General features: G+C 41.1%; 1 protein-coding gene across 1 annotated transcript in view; it reads left to right on the forward strand.

Moving 5' to 3' along the window:
• SND1 (staphylococcal nuclease and tudor domain containing 1) overlaps positions 1-17,456 on the forward strand; it is a 701,900-nt gene that overhangs the window by 249,891 nt on the left and 434,553 nt on the right. Inside the window, exon 13 of the mRNA XM_040343211.1 lies at positions 7,253-7,363. Within this exon, the coding sequence (XP_040199145.1) occupies positions 7,253-7,363 (111 nt within the window). The remainder of the gene's footprint in view (positions 1-7,252; positions 7,364-17,456) is intronic.

The raw sequence follows: 17,456 nt of genomic DNA on the forward strand, positions 1-17,456 counted from the left end.
GGACCAGTCACAGTAGGCCTATATGTACCATGAGATGCCGTGTCCAATCACAACTATCACCCTATTTATCAATGACTGCAGGAATACAGTCTGGGAGAGTGAGACATGTGTTTTTTTTTACAGCCATCATGACTGTAAAAGCAATCAATATGTTAAATAAAAAAAAAATGCTCTGCGAGAAATCGTATTAAATTGACATATATATCGCATACTCGCACGTTATGAAACGCTTATCTTAGAATGAAACGGTGCCAGTTAATTTTACCTACAGGTAAGCTTTTTTAAAAGGCTTACCTGTAGGTAAAAATCACAAAGCATGCTTTACCATCACTTTAAGGTCTGGTCTTTAACTGGGGCACGCCAAAAGGCAAATTTTCTTTTCTTTTTTTGAAGCTAGTCTGTGGAGGATTTTCTTTGATACTTATGGTCATTGTCCTGTTGCATCACCCATTTCCTACTAAGCTTTGCCGGATATGTTTTGTTAAAATTGGGTATTGTCCCTTATATGATGCCGAGGGGTCTGGGCCTTAAGGCAGTGAAATAAGCCCAATTCATGATGTTCCCTATACTTCACCATTAGGATGATGGTTTAATGTTGGCAAGCGGCTCCTTTTTTTTTTGGCCCATACATACAATATAGAGTGTTATTACCAAACAAACTTGTTTCATCAGTCCACAAAACATTTTCCTAGTAGCATTGTGGTTGGCCGAGGTGCTCTTAAGCAAACTTCAGGTGAGCAGCAATGTGTTTTTTTTATTTTTATGAGAACAGCGGCTTCCTCCGTGGTTTTCTGTCATGGACACCCTGCCTGATCAAAGACTTGCATATGATAGACTCCTGAACAGGGATGTTTGCCAGTTCTACTGATGTCTTTGTGCCATTAGCTGTTGTATGTGGTTCTTTTCCTAAGTGCAGATTCTGCATTGTGCATTGGGAGCCATCTTGGCTGGGCAACCACTTTAAGGAAGAGTAGCCACACTACTAAACTGTCTCCATTTAAAGACCATGTGCATGTCAACTGATAGATTCCTAAACAATTTGATTGCTTTGTATCCCTTTGTGTTTTTTTTTTTTTTTTATCAAAGTATCCCTAAACCACACCTCCAAATGCATTTCATTGATTGGACTCCATGTGTGCAAATGTTTGACACCACTTGGATATTGAAGTAATTCGTCTGTGGATTTACGAACGTTTTCCTCCAGCACTGAGAATTTTGAAACCCTTAAAGTATGGGTGTTTTTTATATTTTGCAGAATCCTACCTACCTTGGTGGATCTAGAATAGGTCCTATGCTGCATCTGTCCACTGCCGGCTCTAAAACTTCTGATCACTCGGTTCTCAGGGCTCCCTGAGCAGAGAGCTGGTGACTGTCCATCACTGCTGTCTGTTCTGCCTCCCCTCGCTCACTGGAGCACTGGGCTGTGGAAAGGATAGCTGAGAGGCTTAGCTGGGTGCTGGTCACGATCTTGCCTGGACCGGCTCGGACGTCGACCAACAGTGAGCTTCTGCTGAAAATGAGGCACAGGCATGCCGAGCCATTGGCACTCCTGTGATCCACAGCAGAAGTACAGCCAAATGAGCTTTTCCTTTTAAACATTTAGTGTGTTCAGAAGCAATAAATTTGAATGGTTTCTTGGCTTAAAGTGGTAGTAAACTTTTTTGGAAGTGTACCTTCAGGTAAGCCTATAAGGCTTACCTGTAGTACAGTGAATATTTCTTGCGTTGTCTAGGAGATATTCACACAGCGTTCAGCTGGGGATGTCACTGGTGCATACAATTTGAAGGAACTACAGACCTGTGCTGTTCCTTCAGAATTGTTGGAAGCCCTGCCAGCATTGACAGCATGCCACTGGAGGGCTTTTGCGATGCATACTAGCACATAATTTTATTTTTTTCCCTTGCAGGATTTTTTTATTTTTTTTAAACCTATGCAAGTTTACTACCGCTTTAAGCACAAGGTTTATCTTTTGTGGTGATTAAGGCAGGCTACAACGTTGCAAATTCCTTTCCTGCAAACACGGGTTGAAAAAAATCTGCACAGTTCCACCCATCAACACAGACCGTGCTGACAGGGGAATCTCTCCTGCCAAGCCATTGTCTGCAGGGGGAAGCTTTCTCAGCTGGGAGAAGACCGTGATTGATAGTGGCTATAGCACCTGCTAGCGATAATCGCAAGTGAATCTGGCAGGTTGGTTGTACCCAAGTTGATCCATCAACATGGTACAATAAGCCTGCCCACACACAGTTCAAATCTTTGAACATTCTATGGCCGGCCTTAGATTTTTATTGCCATTTACTGCCGAAAACCAGTTCATTCCAAGGGGCTCACATACTTTTCTTGCCACTGTATTTAAAGTATAGTCCAATTTACCAAAATTAATGATGGCTTAGTTGAGCAATTTTTTTTTTTTTTCCACTAAAGATGAACGTCGGATGTCTGACTAAACATTGTTAAAACCTATGATGCCGTTCCTAGCCGTCAAAGGATTTGTCATTCTGCACAGCGAATGTTGTCATCCATATACCCCTACCATCCAAACTTTAACTTTCTTTGCAACAATACAGTTTGGTTAAAATTGAATGTGCATTAAAATGAAGCAAATTAACCACTTCCCGACCTCCTCATGTACATTTACGTCGGCAGAATGGCACGGACAGGCAGAATCACTTACCTATACGTGCCTGCCTAGATGTGGGTGGGGGGTCCGATCGGGACCCCCCCGGTACATGCGGAGGTCGGGTCCGCTCGGGGAGCGATCCGGGACGACGGCGCGGCTATTTGTTTATAGCCGCTCTGTCGCGATCGCTCCCCGGAGCTGAAGAACGGGGAGAGCCGTGTGTAAACACGGCTTCCCCGTGCTTAACTGTGGCGGATGCATCGATCGAGTGATCTCTTTTATTAGGGAGACTCGATCGATGATGTCAGTCCTACAGCCACACCCCCCTACACTAGTAAACACATACACAGTGATCCCTAAATGTTACAGCGCCCCCTGTGTTTAACTCCCAAACTGCAACTGTAATTTTCACAATAAACAATGCAATTTAAATGCATTTTTTGCTGTGAAAATGACAATGGTCCCAAAAATTGTCCGAAGTGTCCGCCATAATGTCGCAGTCACGAAAAAAATCGCTGATCGCCGCCATTACTAGTAAAAAAAATAAAAATAAAAATGCAAAAAAACTATCCCCCATTTTGTAAACGCTATAAATTTTGCGCAAACCAACCGATAAACGATTATTGCGATTGTTTTTTTTACCAAAAATAGGTAGAAGAATACGTATCGGCCTAAACTGAGGAAAAAAAAAAAAATTTATATATGTTTTTGGGGGATATTTATTACAGCAAAAAGTAAAAAATATTGAATTTTTTTCAAAATTGTCGCTCTATTTTTGTTTATAGCGCAAAAAATAAAAACCGCAGAGGTGATCAAATACCACCAAAAGAAAGCTCTATTTGTGGGGAAAAAAGAAAGCCAATTTTGTTTGGGAGCCACGTCGCACGACCGCACAATTGTCTGTTAAAGCGACGCAGTCCCGAACTGTAAAAACCCCTTGGGTCTTTAGCCAGCATATTGGTCCGGGGCTTAAGTGGTTAATTTTACTTTGTTATTATTGAACTTCAACATTCCACATCTATTTTGTGTGGTTGAACAATTTTAAGGTACAGAGACAAAAGTAGTCCTTTGACATGCAATGACAGTTTGTTAAACCCTAGCAAAGGGCAGGGGCGGAAGGTTAGCTTGTTTCTGAATAGTGAAACCACCTACCTCCCTCCAAATTGCTTCTAATTGCCCTGAAAATGCTGTACATTTTAACACCTGTATTTCATTGTTTAATTATAAACCTGAGAGCTGGAATGAATTTTTCAATTGATTAATTGTGCAGAGCTTGTGTGCCAACTGACATAACGCACAACTGTCTTGATGCCTGCAAAACCCAGGATATAATTGGTTGTAATTTTGTGTAGTAACATTGATTAAATAGGCTGTAGAGAGTTTATCAGATGACCTCCAACACCTTGCTGAAAATCGAGGACAAATTATGAGTTGCCTTTTGAATCAACTAAATCATTGATGGTACAAGGGACTCCTATCTGGGTCTTTTTTATTTATTTTACTGATCATTTTGCAATTACTTTTGAGGGTCGGTTCACATTAGAATGCTCTGTAGTGCTATTTGGTACCCCATTCATTTGAAAGGGCTGCAAAACTTAATCGGACCACACAAAGTAGTGCAGGTACTACTTTTGAAAAATGCACCGCACTAAATCGTAGGGTAGATGCCCGCAAACACACTGCCTTTGTGATCTGCAGTTGGGGGGCCGTTAACAATGTATTGGCACCTGCCACAGATTGCAAATGCACCTTTCCAGAACCGCATTCTGCTGTGAGTTCAGCCCTAAGTGTTTTAATTTTATACATTAATCAGTTTTCGTTAAATGCAGGGCCCTGCCCCTATATTTCAATTTTTTTTTATTTCATAGTGTATGAAATTTAAACTGGCTTTAAAGCTTTTTATTTTGTCTTGCAAAGTACTTGGCTCTCCCAATGACCATACAACTACTGGAACTAGGTAACCTGTATTTCCCATGAAACCCACAAGCTGTCTAGATTTTTTGTTTTGGAACCTGTGCTCAATTGGGTGTCATAGAGAATCTTGTTATGATTTATAGTTGCAGTTTCACCTTGTGATGCATCTTTTCCCAAGTGATTTCTGAACTAGGTACTTTAGTAAATCAGGCTTTTTCCCTTCTTGCCTTGTTGAAATCTAGTGCTTTTTAAGGAGTATGGCTAATGTCCCTCTGGAAGTGGTTTACCTTGATTTGAATCAATGCACACATTTTTTCATTTGTTCCCCTCTGTGTCTGATCATTTGTGGAAACCAGGCTATGCCAGCTGAAAGGTGTGGGGATGTGAAACAAATAGAATTCTGAAATGTCAAAAGTATGTTGTGGATAATTACTTTTGTTCAGTGAACCTTGCGCTGGGCTGGCACAGACTAAATCCCATGCTGCATTTACACACTGTTAAAATTGAACGGAATGTTTCAGAGGAGCTGCTAGACATTCCCTAACCCCTTCCCAGCCTTTGCTAGTGCTGCATTCTGGGACTTGGTGACCGTTTTGTTGCAGATTAGCTTTAGCTGAGCATTAATTACATAAAAGGCTACATTTACATGCACAGCTGTTTGGAACCATGATTGCTTTTTATGAATTTACTGCTGAGGATTTGGTTAAGATAATTTTGGTAAATTATAGCATGGCTATTAATAATGCTGTGTGGCCAAAAAATACTGTAATCACAGTGAAGCTGAACTATTTTAAAGGTTACCTCTTGCTCCTCAGCAAGGCAATTGTAAAAAGTTTGCAGCATCTGTTGTTTTATGCTTTGGTATTTTAATCTTAAAAGCAGCTCACTTGGTTTTGTGTAAATTCCAAATTAAAATACGTTTAGTAAAAACAAGCCTGTTCTTAGGACTATACCTTTTTAATCGCACTTTTACGTTACCTCCTGGTATATAGTCACAGCATGTTCATATATCAAAAGTAAGATCACAGAGCAATCGGTTAAAGCTGAGCTCCAGTAGTTGTGTGTGTTAAAAGTCAGCAGCAACAAAAAGTGACTTTTAATAAACACACACTCACCTGTCCAAGGATCCAGCGATGTGGTCACACGTACCATCGCTTTTCTCCCTCTCTTCAGCACCGGCATTTCAACTATGGGCAACCGGTTGAACGGGCCATGTCTCACAAGACTGCATAGAGGGAGAGCAGAAGCAGGAGCGGGTATCTGTAAAAACTAGCTACCCCAGGGTAAAGCTTTCCACATAAACCATACTCCTCACCGCCATCAACGTCATCCCTTCCATTCTGCGCTCCACAAGCGGTTCACGCCATGCTTTCAGATCGCGCTACTGCAAGGTAGTCTTTCTGGTCACGATTGCAGACTGACAGCGGTGAGAGCCGGCAGTGCGGAGGCCAATTTATGTGACGGCTTTACCCCGGTTGCCTGCATACTTAGATGTGCCGCTTTTACTCAGCCGTGTGAGTTGCTAAATATTGTACCTTCATTAAATATAACCATGTTGCTACACTTGGAGGTGCCACTCTTCTCTTTTATACTCTGTAGCTCCTGGTGAATTTTGCTTGTAATCCTTTTGCAGAGGCTGCCATTTGCGGATTGGACATTCTATGGTTGCACAGCCTATCGTATTGCTATTCTCTTTTTATATGGACTATACACTGAAGAACATATATGAATAAATGGTTGTGGAAAGAATCATTTGAGTTTCCATTATTTCTCATGGGGAAATTCGCTTTGATATACAAGTGCTTTGGATTATAAGCATGTTTCTGGAATGAGTTATGCTCACAATCCAAGGTTTTACTGTACGTTTTGAAATCTTGGTGAGGGCATGCACTAAACACCTTTGCTGCCATTGTGCTCTATGCTGGGTGTCCAGTGCTCCCCTTTGCCTTAGAGGGGCGGGCTCCTTCCAGGCTCACCTTCCCTCTGCCTATACATTATAATACATTTGCTTCCACTGTGAAGGCTCTCAAATTTTAGGGTTCAGACTACAAAAAATGGGGCACCTTGGCGGGGCTTTGTAGCTTATGCATGTATCTGCAAATGCGAGCAAGCTAAACCCCTGTTTTAAGGCATACTGTTAGACAGGACAATTTGGTTGGTTAGCAGGCTGGTTGGTAAGTTGAGAAGAGAGTTTCTTTGGTTTTGTTTTGCATATGTAAAATTTGCAGTGTACCTACAATGCACTACGCATCATGCAAATGCAAAAATAGAGCCTGCATCTGTGTGGTCACCACAGTGTAACTTTACAAGAATTGTAGAGACAACTTGTGAAATGTCAGCTGCCTTGTTAATATGTACTCCTCCTATAACGTTAAAGGGTAGACGTATTGGAGCTATCATTTGCTGTCGTGATTAGAGGATGCGTGTCCCAAGATTGAAATCTTTATTCACTAGTTGCTGTCCTGAAACATGCATTCATGTAGCAGGTGTCCTGACGCTTGGTATACACATTTGTGGTCCAAGCTAGTGACTTCTCAGATGGCAGAAGAATGATCAGTTTTTCCAGATTTGGAGCTTCATCTTCACAAACAAGTTGTCTTCCATATTTTACATTCCACTGGTTTCATTTCAGTTTCACATTTCTCTTAATCATTTACGATTAGATTTTGTAGATATAGAAACATTTTTTCTGACTTGTAAATTGTGTTTTTGTTCTAGAAACATTGCGGAAGCTCTTATAAGCAAAGGTCTGGCTACTGTGATCCGTTACCGACAGGATGATGACCAGAGATCTTCGCACTATGATGAGTTGCTAGCAGCAGAAGCCAGGTAGGTTCCTTCCTAGATCACACAAATCATTTCAGCAGATTAATCCCAGTAGAGTCTATTTAAAAAAAAATGTAAGATTGTCGCTATTGCATTACCATTTTTTTTCTGTACATGTCACTTTAAGCCGTCTGTATGGCCATGATCATATTGCACTGTTGTGTGTTTTTTTGTTCTTTTAACCAGAAAAGCTGGTTTATAGCCCTTTCAAGGGCATTGACTGCATTGTGCTTCCCACTATAGAAGCACCAAACTGTCTGCGTTGTATTACTGGAGAAGAATTCTGATACAAACAAGTTACTGTATGCTTTTCCTGGTTATTCTAGTCGTTTAGCTACAGTGAGGGGGGGAAGTATTTGATCCCCCTGCTGATTTTTCACGTTTGCCCACTAACAAAGAAATGATCAGCCTATAATTGTAATGGTAGGTTTATTTTAAGTGAGACAGAATAACAAAAAAGTCCTAAAAAAAAAGTTTCAAAAAAGTTGATTAACTGATTTGCATTTTAATGAGTGAAATGAGTGAAATGAGTGAAATAAGTATTTGACCTCTTAGCAAAACATGACTTGGTGGCAAAACCCTTGTTTGCACACATCTCAGGAGGGATTTTGTCCCACTCCTCTTTGCAGAGCCTCTCCAAATCATTAAGGTTTCGAGGCTGACATTTGGTAACTCGAAGCTTCAGCTCCCTCCACTTATTTTCGATGGGATTAAGGTCTGGAGACTGGCTAAGCCCACTCCTAGGATCTTATTTTTCAAGCCACTCCCTTGTTGCCTTGGCTGTGTGTTTTGGGCAATTGGCATGCTGGAATACCCATCCACAGCCCATTTTGAATGCACTGGCTGAAGGAAAGAGGTTCTCACCCAAGGGGTGGTTACATTCACTCCGCTGTCTGTCAGTAGGCTGCTGTGCTACTTGGCTTGTCACTAGGCTCCTATTTTTATTTAAAGCACTAAAAAAAAATAAAAAAAAAAATAAGCTGGCATTCAGGTAAGTTATTTTAGTTTACTTACAGAAAATATAATTGGCCTTTAAAAAAAAAAAATGAAAAAAAAAAATTAATGCAGCCACCACATATAAGAATCGCTATGCTTTAATATATTAAGATACCTTATCTCAGGAATTAATGGGCCACTTTTAAACTTGCACCTTGGCACTGTGCTTTTAGTTTCTGCAATCAATGCTTGCTGTTTACAAGCCTGCCTGCATCTGGTGTTCAGTATATCGGTGTGACCTGGGCTGCATAATTTTTTGTTTCAGTCATGTGAAGGGCACACCTTCAAGGTTGGTCTGGATTTTCTTTGCACAGAGATTACATTTGCAATTACCCATTTGTCTATGGAAAAAAAAAAAAAACTATCAAATGTGTAATCTCTCTACCTTGTATAATTGAAAGATAAAGATAAGATTCTTATTTATTTGAAACCAGAACTGCTGTTTAGTATCCAAATAAGTGGGACATAGAGCAGTATAAATTCCCAATTCTATGTCATCTGCATTTCCTTTCTTTTTTTTTTTTTTTTTCATATAACGCAAGCAATTTTCCACAAACCATTTTTAAAGCATAATTTTCTCAAACCTTTTATCCTGCATTGGATGTGGTAATCTATATCAATCTCCCCTAGTTTGTAATAGTTTAACTGTACCATAAAGAAGTTAAATGTATCAGTATATTGCAGGTTCATATTGTATGACTTTCATGGTCCTTTCAGGCCAGCCTTTGCTCTTGGAGAATATGCTGGTTTACTGGGAGAAAAATCTGCTTTATTAAAGACTTCTGGAGTTTGCACCCTTGCAACCTTATTAATATCCTCAATGCACTTTGAGGTTTCAATCATGTCCTATCTTCTAGAATTCCAAAAGTTTGAGGATTTAAATTGCTTGGCTAGATCTTAATTCTTTACATATCAGAAGTATTAAGCACATTTTTGCTTTACATAACAATTGCACCTTTCGTGGACTGATCTATTTCCTTAATGTTCTGGCCACATAGGTCTTATGTGTTTTCCAGACAATAATTTTACATACTAAAGTATTTTTACTGTCCTAAGGATACCTGTCTTCTACAAACCAGACACTTAGTGTAATTCTTGCCAAGTGACTAGTATTCCCTCTGAAGTCAGAGCATTGACATTAATGTATTCTTTGAGATTAAGAACGTTATTTGACTCTTGGCAGGTGACTTGTGTTCACTTTTGACCCTTGGATTAAGAGAAAAAGGCTGAATATAATGTTCATGGATCAATGTATTTTGCTAAAAAAAAACAGCATTTTCGGTTTGGCCTTGATACATAGTTGCATTGTTGGTAAGGTTGAATAAAGACACCAGCCCATCTAGTTCAACCTGTGGTGTGTGTCGATCGTAAAACCCATACTCCTGTATGTTAAGATGCCCATTCAATAGCTTTTCGAAACTATGAATGTTTCCTGCTGATACCACTGCTTGTGGAAGGGAATTCCACATCCTTGCCACTCTGACAGTAAAGAACCCTCTATGCAGTTTAAAGTTAAAACCCTTCTCTTCCAATTTCAATGAATGGCTGTGTTTCTTAACTGTTTAAGGACCGCCCTATAGCAGATATACTTCTACAGGGCTGCCCTCTTATGCAGAATCCTGTATATATGTGAATCTGCACTTCTGCCTAGGGGGCACGAGCCGCCGGCGGCCCGCTTCTGCTGTGATTGTTCACAGCAGAAGCCAATCTGTGCATGCCATGCCCTGGATGTCCTTTGGCACCCGCTGATTGTCGGACAGATACCCAAAAATGGACATCTCCATATGTAAACAAGGCAGATCCCCATTATGGGGGGCAAGGGATAAATTTTATGTAGCTGCAAAGCAGGAAATACAATTCATCACTTCCCTGAGTAAAAGCACAGTGCAGTGAAACACTGGCTAGGCACATGGTTAACACTTTGATCGCCCTAACTGGTTACCAAAGTGGCACTGTCCACCACAATATTGCAATAGTAGGCTGCTGTAAGCCACAAAATAAATATCAATTCCAGTAAGGTACCAAAGTCTTCAAGTAACTGTAGACCTGTTAGTTTAACTTCTATAGTTGGGAAGATACTAAAGAGTTTATTAAAATTTTAAGACAAATCTGAATTATTTTTATTTGGCGGTAAATAAAACCTTGGGTGGCTGTGGACGTGGTATACTTGGATTTTGCCATAGTTTAGAATGGAGGCTAATGTGTGAGGTTAAGTCAACAGTTCTGGAAAAACAGTTTGTAAATAAACTGGCTAAAAGACGGTATTCAGAAAGTAGTGGTTAATGTGTAGGGTAGTGGTGTACCACACGGTTCAGTGTTGGGACCCTTACCTTTTAATATAGTTATACATGATGTAGGGTTTGGTGGGATTAAATACCGTATTTGCTGGCGTATAAGACGAGCCCCTAATTTTCCAGCTGAAATGTTGGTTTTGGGATATACTCACCGTATAAGATGACCCCTCACTGTGCCATTATACATGCCTCACTGTGCCATTATTACATGCCTCGCTGTGCAATTAATACATGCCTCACTGTACCATTCCATTCCCTGCCTCGACAATCTCCCTACCTTCTCCTGTTTGCAGAGTACAGACGGTGGCCATCCATTATTCAAAAGCCGTGCCTCCTGCTGTTCCGTGATAGGCGGAACGCTAATTTTCCCAGCAGAGCCTCTGTTCAGTGTTCCGCCTATCACAGATGTCCTCTCGGCCAAGGATGAGAAGGCATCCATGATAGGCGGAACACTGAACAGAGGCTCTGCTGGGAAAATTAGTGTTCCGCCTATCACGGAACAGTCTGAGGAGGAGGCGCGGCTTTTAAATAATGGATGGCCGCCATCTGACACACAAATACCCGGCATATAAGACGACCCTCGACTTTTGGGGCATTATTTTAGATGCAAAAGGTTGTTTTATACGCCAGAAAATACGGTACCATTTCAGTGTTTGCAGATGACACCAAGCTATGCAGTGGAATAATGTCCTTACAGGATGTCTCCAACTTACAAGCTAACCTCAGTGTACTGTTTATTTGGGCTACTATGTGGCAAATGAGGTTTAACATTGATGTAAATGTATGCACTTGGGGGCTAAGAATATGCATGCATCATACATAATAGGGGGAGTGCAACTGGGGCAATCAATAGAGAAGGCTCTGGATGTTCTGGTAGACCATACATTTTTTTTTTTAAATCAAATAATTTTTATTTTAGTTTTGTTGTTGCTTTTTACATACTTGGATTTTTTTTTTTAAATCGTATCAGTAGTAGTGAGAACAGGGGGGAAAAATCCATTTACATTCTAAGATAATACAAACCTCTTAATACAATCCAACATTGCAATAGTTATCTCTTCTATCAGGGTAAAAGAGAAAGAAAAAGAAAAAAAAATACCTCCAGAACATAAAACATCTGACAAGACAATACAACAATAAACTTGCACCTCTATATATCATTCATTTTCATTTCAACCTCTACTTATAGGTTTATTTCAGATCTATCTTCTAACTCTGATCCCCCCACTCCCCCCTCCTCTTCCAACTCCCTGCACATACCATCGTAAAACAAATTGCCAGGAGCAAGCCAATAGGACCATATTCTATTAAATTTATGGGGAACTCCTCTGTTTGTAAGTCAATTTCTCTCTTTTTAATATAAAGTTTACTTTGTTACACCATTGTTTGTGGGTTGGGGGTGTTGTATCAATCCATTTCTGTAGAATAGTCTTGCGAGCTAAGTTAAAGGGCTCTAGTCCACATCTTCTTCATCTCTGTAGGCACAGCTCCATCTGGGACTATACCCAATATTGCTAGTTTGGTTACACATGGTATTTCTGTACGGCATAGTGTATTCAAGGTCTGGAATACTTTCTCCCAGTATTTATAGAGCTTTGGACAGCGCCAAAGCATATGGATTAGAGATCCGTTTGATACGGAGCATCGCGGACATAGAGGCGATGTATGTTTTTCCCCAAGCATATCATTTTTGCGGTGTATAATGTGTTCTATGCATTATGAAAAGCTAAGTCAATTGCTGCGATAATGTAATAGGAACTTTAGGTAGAACCTCCATAGCCTCTTTCCATTCCTCCTCACTAAGATCTACCAGATCGTTTTGCCAACGTACAAAACTATTCACCTGTACATCTACTCTCTCCACATTTAGGAGCATCAGGTAGAGGTCCCCTATTAATCCTCGTTTTGAAGATCGTGATGAAGTTGCCTTCATCAATATCTCTGAAGGTTTATACTGTAGATGGAAAGTTGAAGTCTGACTTTGTAAAGCGTGTCGTATTTGAAGATACTGATAGAAATTCTTATTTGACAGTCGAAAAGGTTCTTTCAATATATCGAAGGATAAAAACACATCTCCCTCAAACAATTGGTGTAAAAACATTAGTCCTGCACTTTTCCATTCTAGCAATTCTGGCAATTTGTTTAACTCGGACAATAATTGTCCCATATTGGCATGTGTTTAGTATAGCCCGTATGATGAGTGATAGTACGTATCGTTTCCCAAAGCCTATGGATTAAGAAGAAAGTTGGTATTTTTCGCCTTGTAAAATTGATGGGATACTATTTGTACCAATGGAAGAGGTTTAAATTGAGTTATTAGGATATTCTGTATAGGGTCTTGGTTATCTATCTCCTCCCATCCACTCCAATGCTGAAGTTGTGCTGCCATATAATAGAATCTTGTATTAGGAACCGCTATTCCTCTTCTATCTTTTGCCTGTTGCAGATTTTCCAATTTAATTCTTGGTTTACCATATTTCCATATAAGATCTCTAAAGGTCGAATCAATTGTTCTAAATAGTTTTGATGTCAACCAAACTGGGCAATTGTGTAGTAAATATAACAATTGGGGCAGCCACACCATTTTCACCAGGTTTGCCCTTCCCATCATTGTCAGTGGTCAGCGTGAATCTACATCATGTTTTACCTTGTCTAAATCTTGCCACAAAAGGTAGAATATTGTTATCTATATAATTAACCTGTGGGGTTATTATCACCCCTAGGTATTTAAATGATGCAACGTACTTCATCTGGTGATTTTGGTATGGAAGCTCCAATTGTAATGTAACGATGGCATCGATAGGCATAATTACTGATTTGTCCCAGTTAATTTCAAACCCTGAGAATGTTCCATAGGTATCAATGAGTGAGATGGCTGAAGTCAGATATATGTGCATCTCCTAGCAGTAGTAAAGCATCATCAGCAAAGAGAGCTATTTTTTCCTCCACCCCACTTCTATGAAATCCTACGATCTCCGGACACTCTCGAATAGCCTCCGCCAAAGGCTCCACGGCCAACGCAAAGAGTAGCGGAGACGGGACAACCCTGTCTCGTCCCTCTTTCCAACAGAAATGGAGAGGACACAGATCCATTGAAGTGTACTCTAGCACTCGGAGCGCTGTATAGCAGTTTTATCCACCTTATAAATCTTGGTCCTATTCCAAATTGTTCCAAACAGGCCCATAAGAATTCCCATTCTATACTATCGAATGCTTTAGTTGCATCTAGACCATAAACGTAATAAAGTGCAATACCAAGCTGCGGTTTCAAAAGCTAGCAACATTTCTTGTATTAAGAGGTGCGGACGCCAGAGAGAGATAATTTTGCCCCTCTACAAATCATTAGCAAGATCTCATCTGGAATATGCAGTTCAGTTTTGGGTACCAGTTCCAAAAATTATATTGGGGAACTGGGGAGAGTGCAAATAAGAGCAACCAAACTGATAAGGGGCATGGAAGAGAAAGATTGGATGAACTGAATTTATTTTCTCTTGGGAAGAGATTGAGGGGGGACATAATAAACCAGGGGGGACATAATAAACCTGTATAAATACATAAGTGGTCCATATAGTAATCTTGGTGTTTGAGTTATTCACGTTAAGGTTATCACAGAGAGGACAAGGGGGGCACTCTTTACGTCTGGAAGAAAAGAGATTTTATCATTTATTTTTTCCTTTTTTTATGAACTAGATGGACTTGTGTCTTTTTTCAACCTAATTAGCTATGTATATATACAGTGCCTTGATAACGTATTCATACATTTTGTCATGTCACAACCATGGGATTGTATGTGATAGACCAACACAAAGTGGCACATAATTGTGAAGTGGCAGGAAAATGATAAATGATTTTCATTTTTATTTTTTTACAAATATGTGAAAAGTGTGGCATGCATTTATATTCAGCCCCCATTAGGCAGTACTTTGCAGAACCACCTTTCGCTGCAATTACAGCTGCAAGTCTTTTTGGGGATGTCTCTACCAGCTTTGCACATCTAGAGACATTTTTGCCTATTCTTTGCAAAATAGCTCAAGCTCTGTCAGATTGGATGGGGGAGCGTCTGTGAACAGCAATTTTGAAGTCTTGCCACAGATTCTCAATTGGATTTATGTCTGGACTTTGACTGGGCCATTCTAACACATAGATATGCTTTGATTTAAACTATTCCATTGTAGCTCTGGCTGTACGTTTAGGGTCGTTGTCCTGCTGGAAGATGAACCTCTGCCCCCAGTCTCAAGTCTTTTGCAGACTCTAACAGGTTTTCCTCTAAGATTAAGATTGACTGTATTTGCCCATTCATCTTCCCATAAACTCTGACCAGCTTCCCTGTCCTTGCTGAAGAAAAGCATCTTTATAAAATGCTGCCATCACCATGTTTTACGGTGGGGATGGTGTGTTCAGGGTGATGTGCAGTGTTTTCCACCACACATAGCTTTTAGGCCAAAAAGTTAAATTTTCGTCTCATCTGACCAGAGCACCTTCCACATGATTGCTGTGTCCCTCACATGGCTTCTCGCAAACTGAACATAAAACAACTTATGGCTTTCTTTCAATAATGCCTTTCTTCTTGCCACTCTTCCATAAAGGCCAGATTTGTAGAGTGCACGACTAATAGTTGTCCTGTGGACAGATTCTTCCACCTGAGCTATGGAACTCTGCAGCTCATCCAGAGTTACCATGGGCCTCTTGGCCGCTTCTCTGATGCTCCCCTTGCCCAGCCTGTCAGTTTAGGTGGATGGCCATGTCTTGGCAGGTTTGCAGTTGTGCCATACTATATCCATTTTTCAGATGGATTGAACAGCAAAAACCTATGCATGCGTGGTATCAAGTTGAAAGGTCATGCTTTACTGAACATAGCCAGAGCAAATATACCTGTTAAACATTGTTGTTCCTTAAAGCGGATGTGCCATAAGAACAAAATATTAAAAGCCAGCAGCTACAAATACTGCAGCTGCTGACTTTTAATATTAGGACACTTACCTGTCCTGGAGTCCAGCGCCGATCGCAGCAGAGCACGAGCGATCGCTCGTCTCTCTGCTGCTCCCCCCGCCATCCACGCTGAGGGAACCAGGAAGTGAAGCGCTGCGGCTTCACTGCCCGGTTCCCTACGGCGCATGCGCGAGTCGCGCTGCGCCCGCCGATTGGCTCACACGCTGTGTGCTGGGAGCCGAGTGTTCCCAGCACACAACGGGCGACAGACGGGCGACAGACGGGATGTGCCCGTCTTTCGCCCGTAGCGTGTGGCCGGAAGTGGGTGCAAATACCTGTCTTTAGACAGGTGTCTGCACCCCCCTCCCCCCTGAAAGGTGTCAAATGTGATGTGACACCGGAGGGGGGGAGGGTTCCGATCAGCGGGACTCCACTTTAGAGTGGAGGACCGCTTTAAGGTAACAAAATAATACATATATTGTTTTAAAGCCAAACAAGGCTTTCTTTTTTTATATTGTCTTGCACAAATGAAATGTTATGCAACCCTTAGACAAAAATACAATTTAATAAAAAAAAGTGTTGTAGATTAACCACTTGCTTACTGGGCACATATACCCCCCTCCTGCCCAGGTGAAATTTCAGCTTTCGGCACTACATCGCTTTAACTAACAATTGCGCGGTCGTGCGACGTGGCTCCCAAACAAAATTGACGTCCTTTTTTCCCCACAAGTAGAGCTTTCTTTTGGTGGTATTTGATCGCCTGTGCGGTTTTTATTTTTTGCGCTATAAACAAAGAAGTGAGACAATTTTGAAAAAAATACAATATTTTTTACTTCTTGCTATAATAAATATCCCAATTTAAAAAAAAGCAAAACATTTTTTTTTCTCAGTTTAGGCCGATATGTATTCTTCTACATATTTTTGGTAAAAAAAAAAAAAAAAATCGCAATAAGCGACTGGTTTGCGCAAAAGTTATAGCGCTTACAAAGTAGGGGACAGAATTTTTTTTTTTTAATAATTTTTTTTTTTTAATAATTTTTTTTTACTAGAAATGGCGGCGATCTGCGATTTTTAATGGGACTGCGACGTTATGGCGGACACATCGGACACATTTTTGGCGCCATTCACATTTATACTGCGATCAGTGCTATAAATATGCACTAATTACAGTATAAATGTGACTGGCATTGAAGGGGTTAACACTAGGGGGTGAGGAAGGGGTTAAATGTATCCCTGCTTAGTGTTCTAACTGTAGGTGGAGGGGGGGGGGTGACTGGGGGGGGTGACCGATCTGTGTCTCTATGTACAAGAGACACAGATCCGTCTCCTCTCCAGAGACAGCACCGCTGTCTCTGTGTAAAACGGCAATGAGAGATGATCTCATATGTTTACATATGAGATCCTCTCTCATTGGCTGCACAGATCGCCTCGCGAACGGCCACTCTGATTGGCCGTTCGCGGCGATCTGTAATTGGCTGTGTCCGAGGGACACGGCCAACACAGATTTTCCCCGCAGCGCGCTCTGGAGCGCGCGCGGGGAACGCCCAAAGGGGCGGCCGTCAATTGACGGCAGTTTGGAAATTGGGATCCGCACTGTAGCCGTCAATTGACGGCAGGCGGATCCCAAGTGGTTAAGTGATTATAAAGTCTCATTTAAAAAAACAAACATGTTGCCTGCTCTGTGCAGTGGTTTTACACACAAGCCTGTATCCTCCTCTTCTTAAACCACTCTTCACAGCTCCACCCTCCTGTCGAATACCCCCACAGCAAGCAGCTTGCTATGGGGGCACCCAGAGTCGCAGCTCTATGTGTCCATTGAGACACAGAGCTGCCATTCTGCCCTGCCTCTCTCCTGATTGGCTAGCTGACCCTGACAG

Source organism: Rana temporaria, chromosome 3 (assembly GCF_905171775.1).
Source record: "Rana temporaria chromosome 3, aRanTem1.1, whole genome shotgun sequence".
NCBI classification, from domain to species: Eukaryota; Metazoa; Chordata; class Amphibia; order Anura; family Ranidae; genus Rana; species Rana temporaria.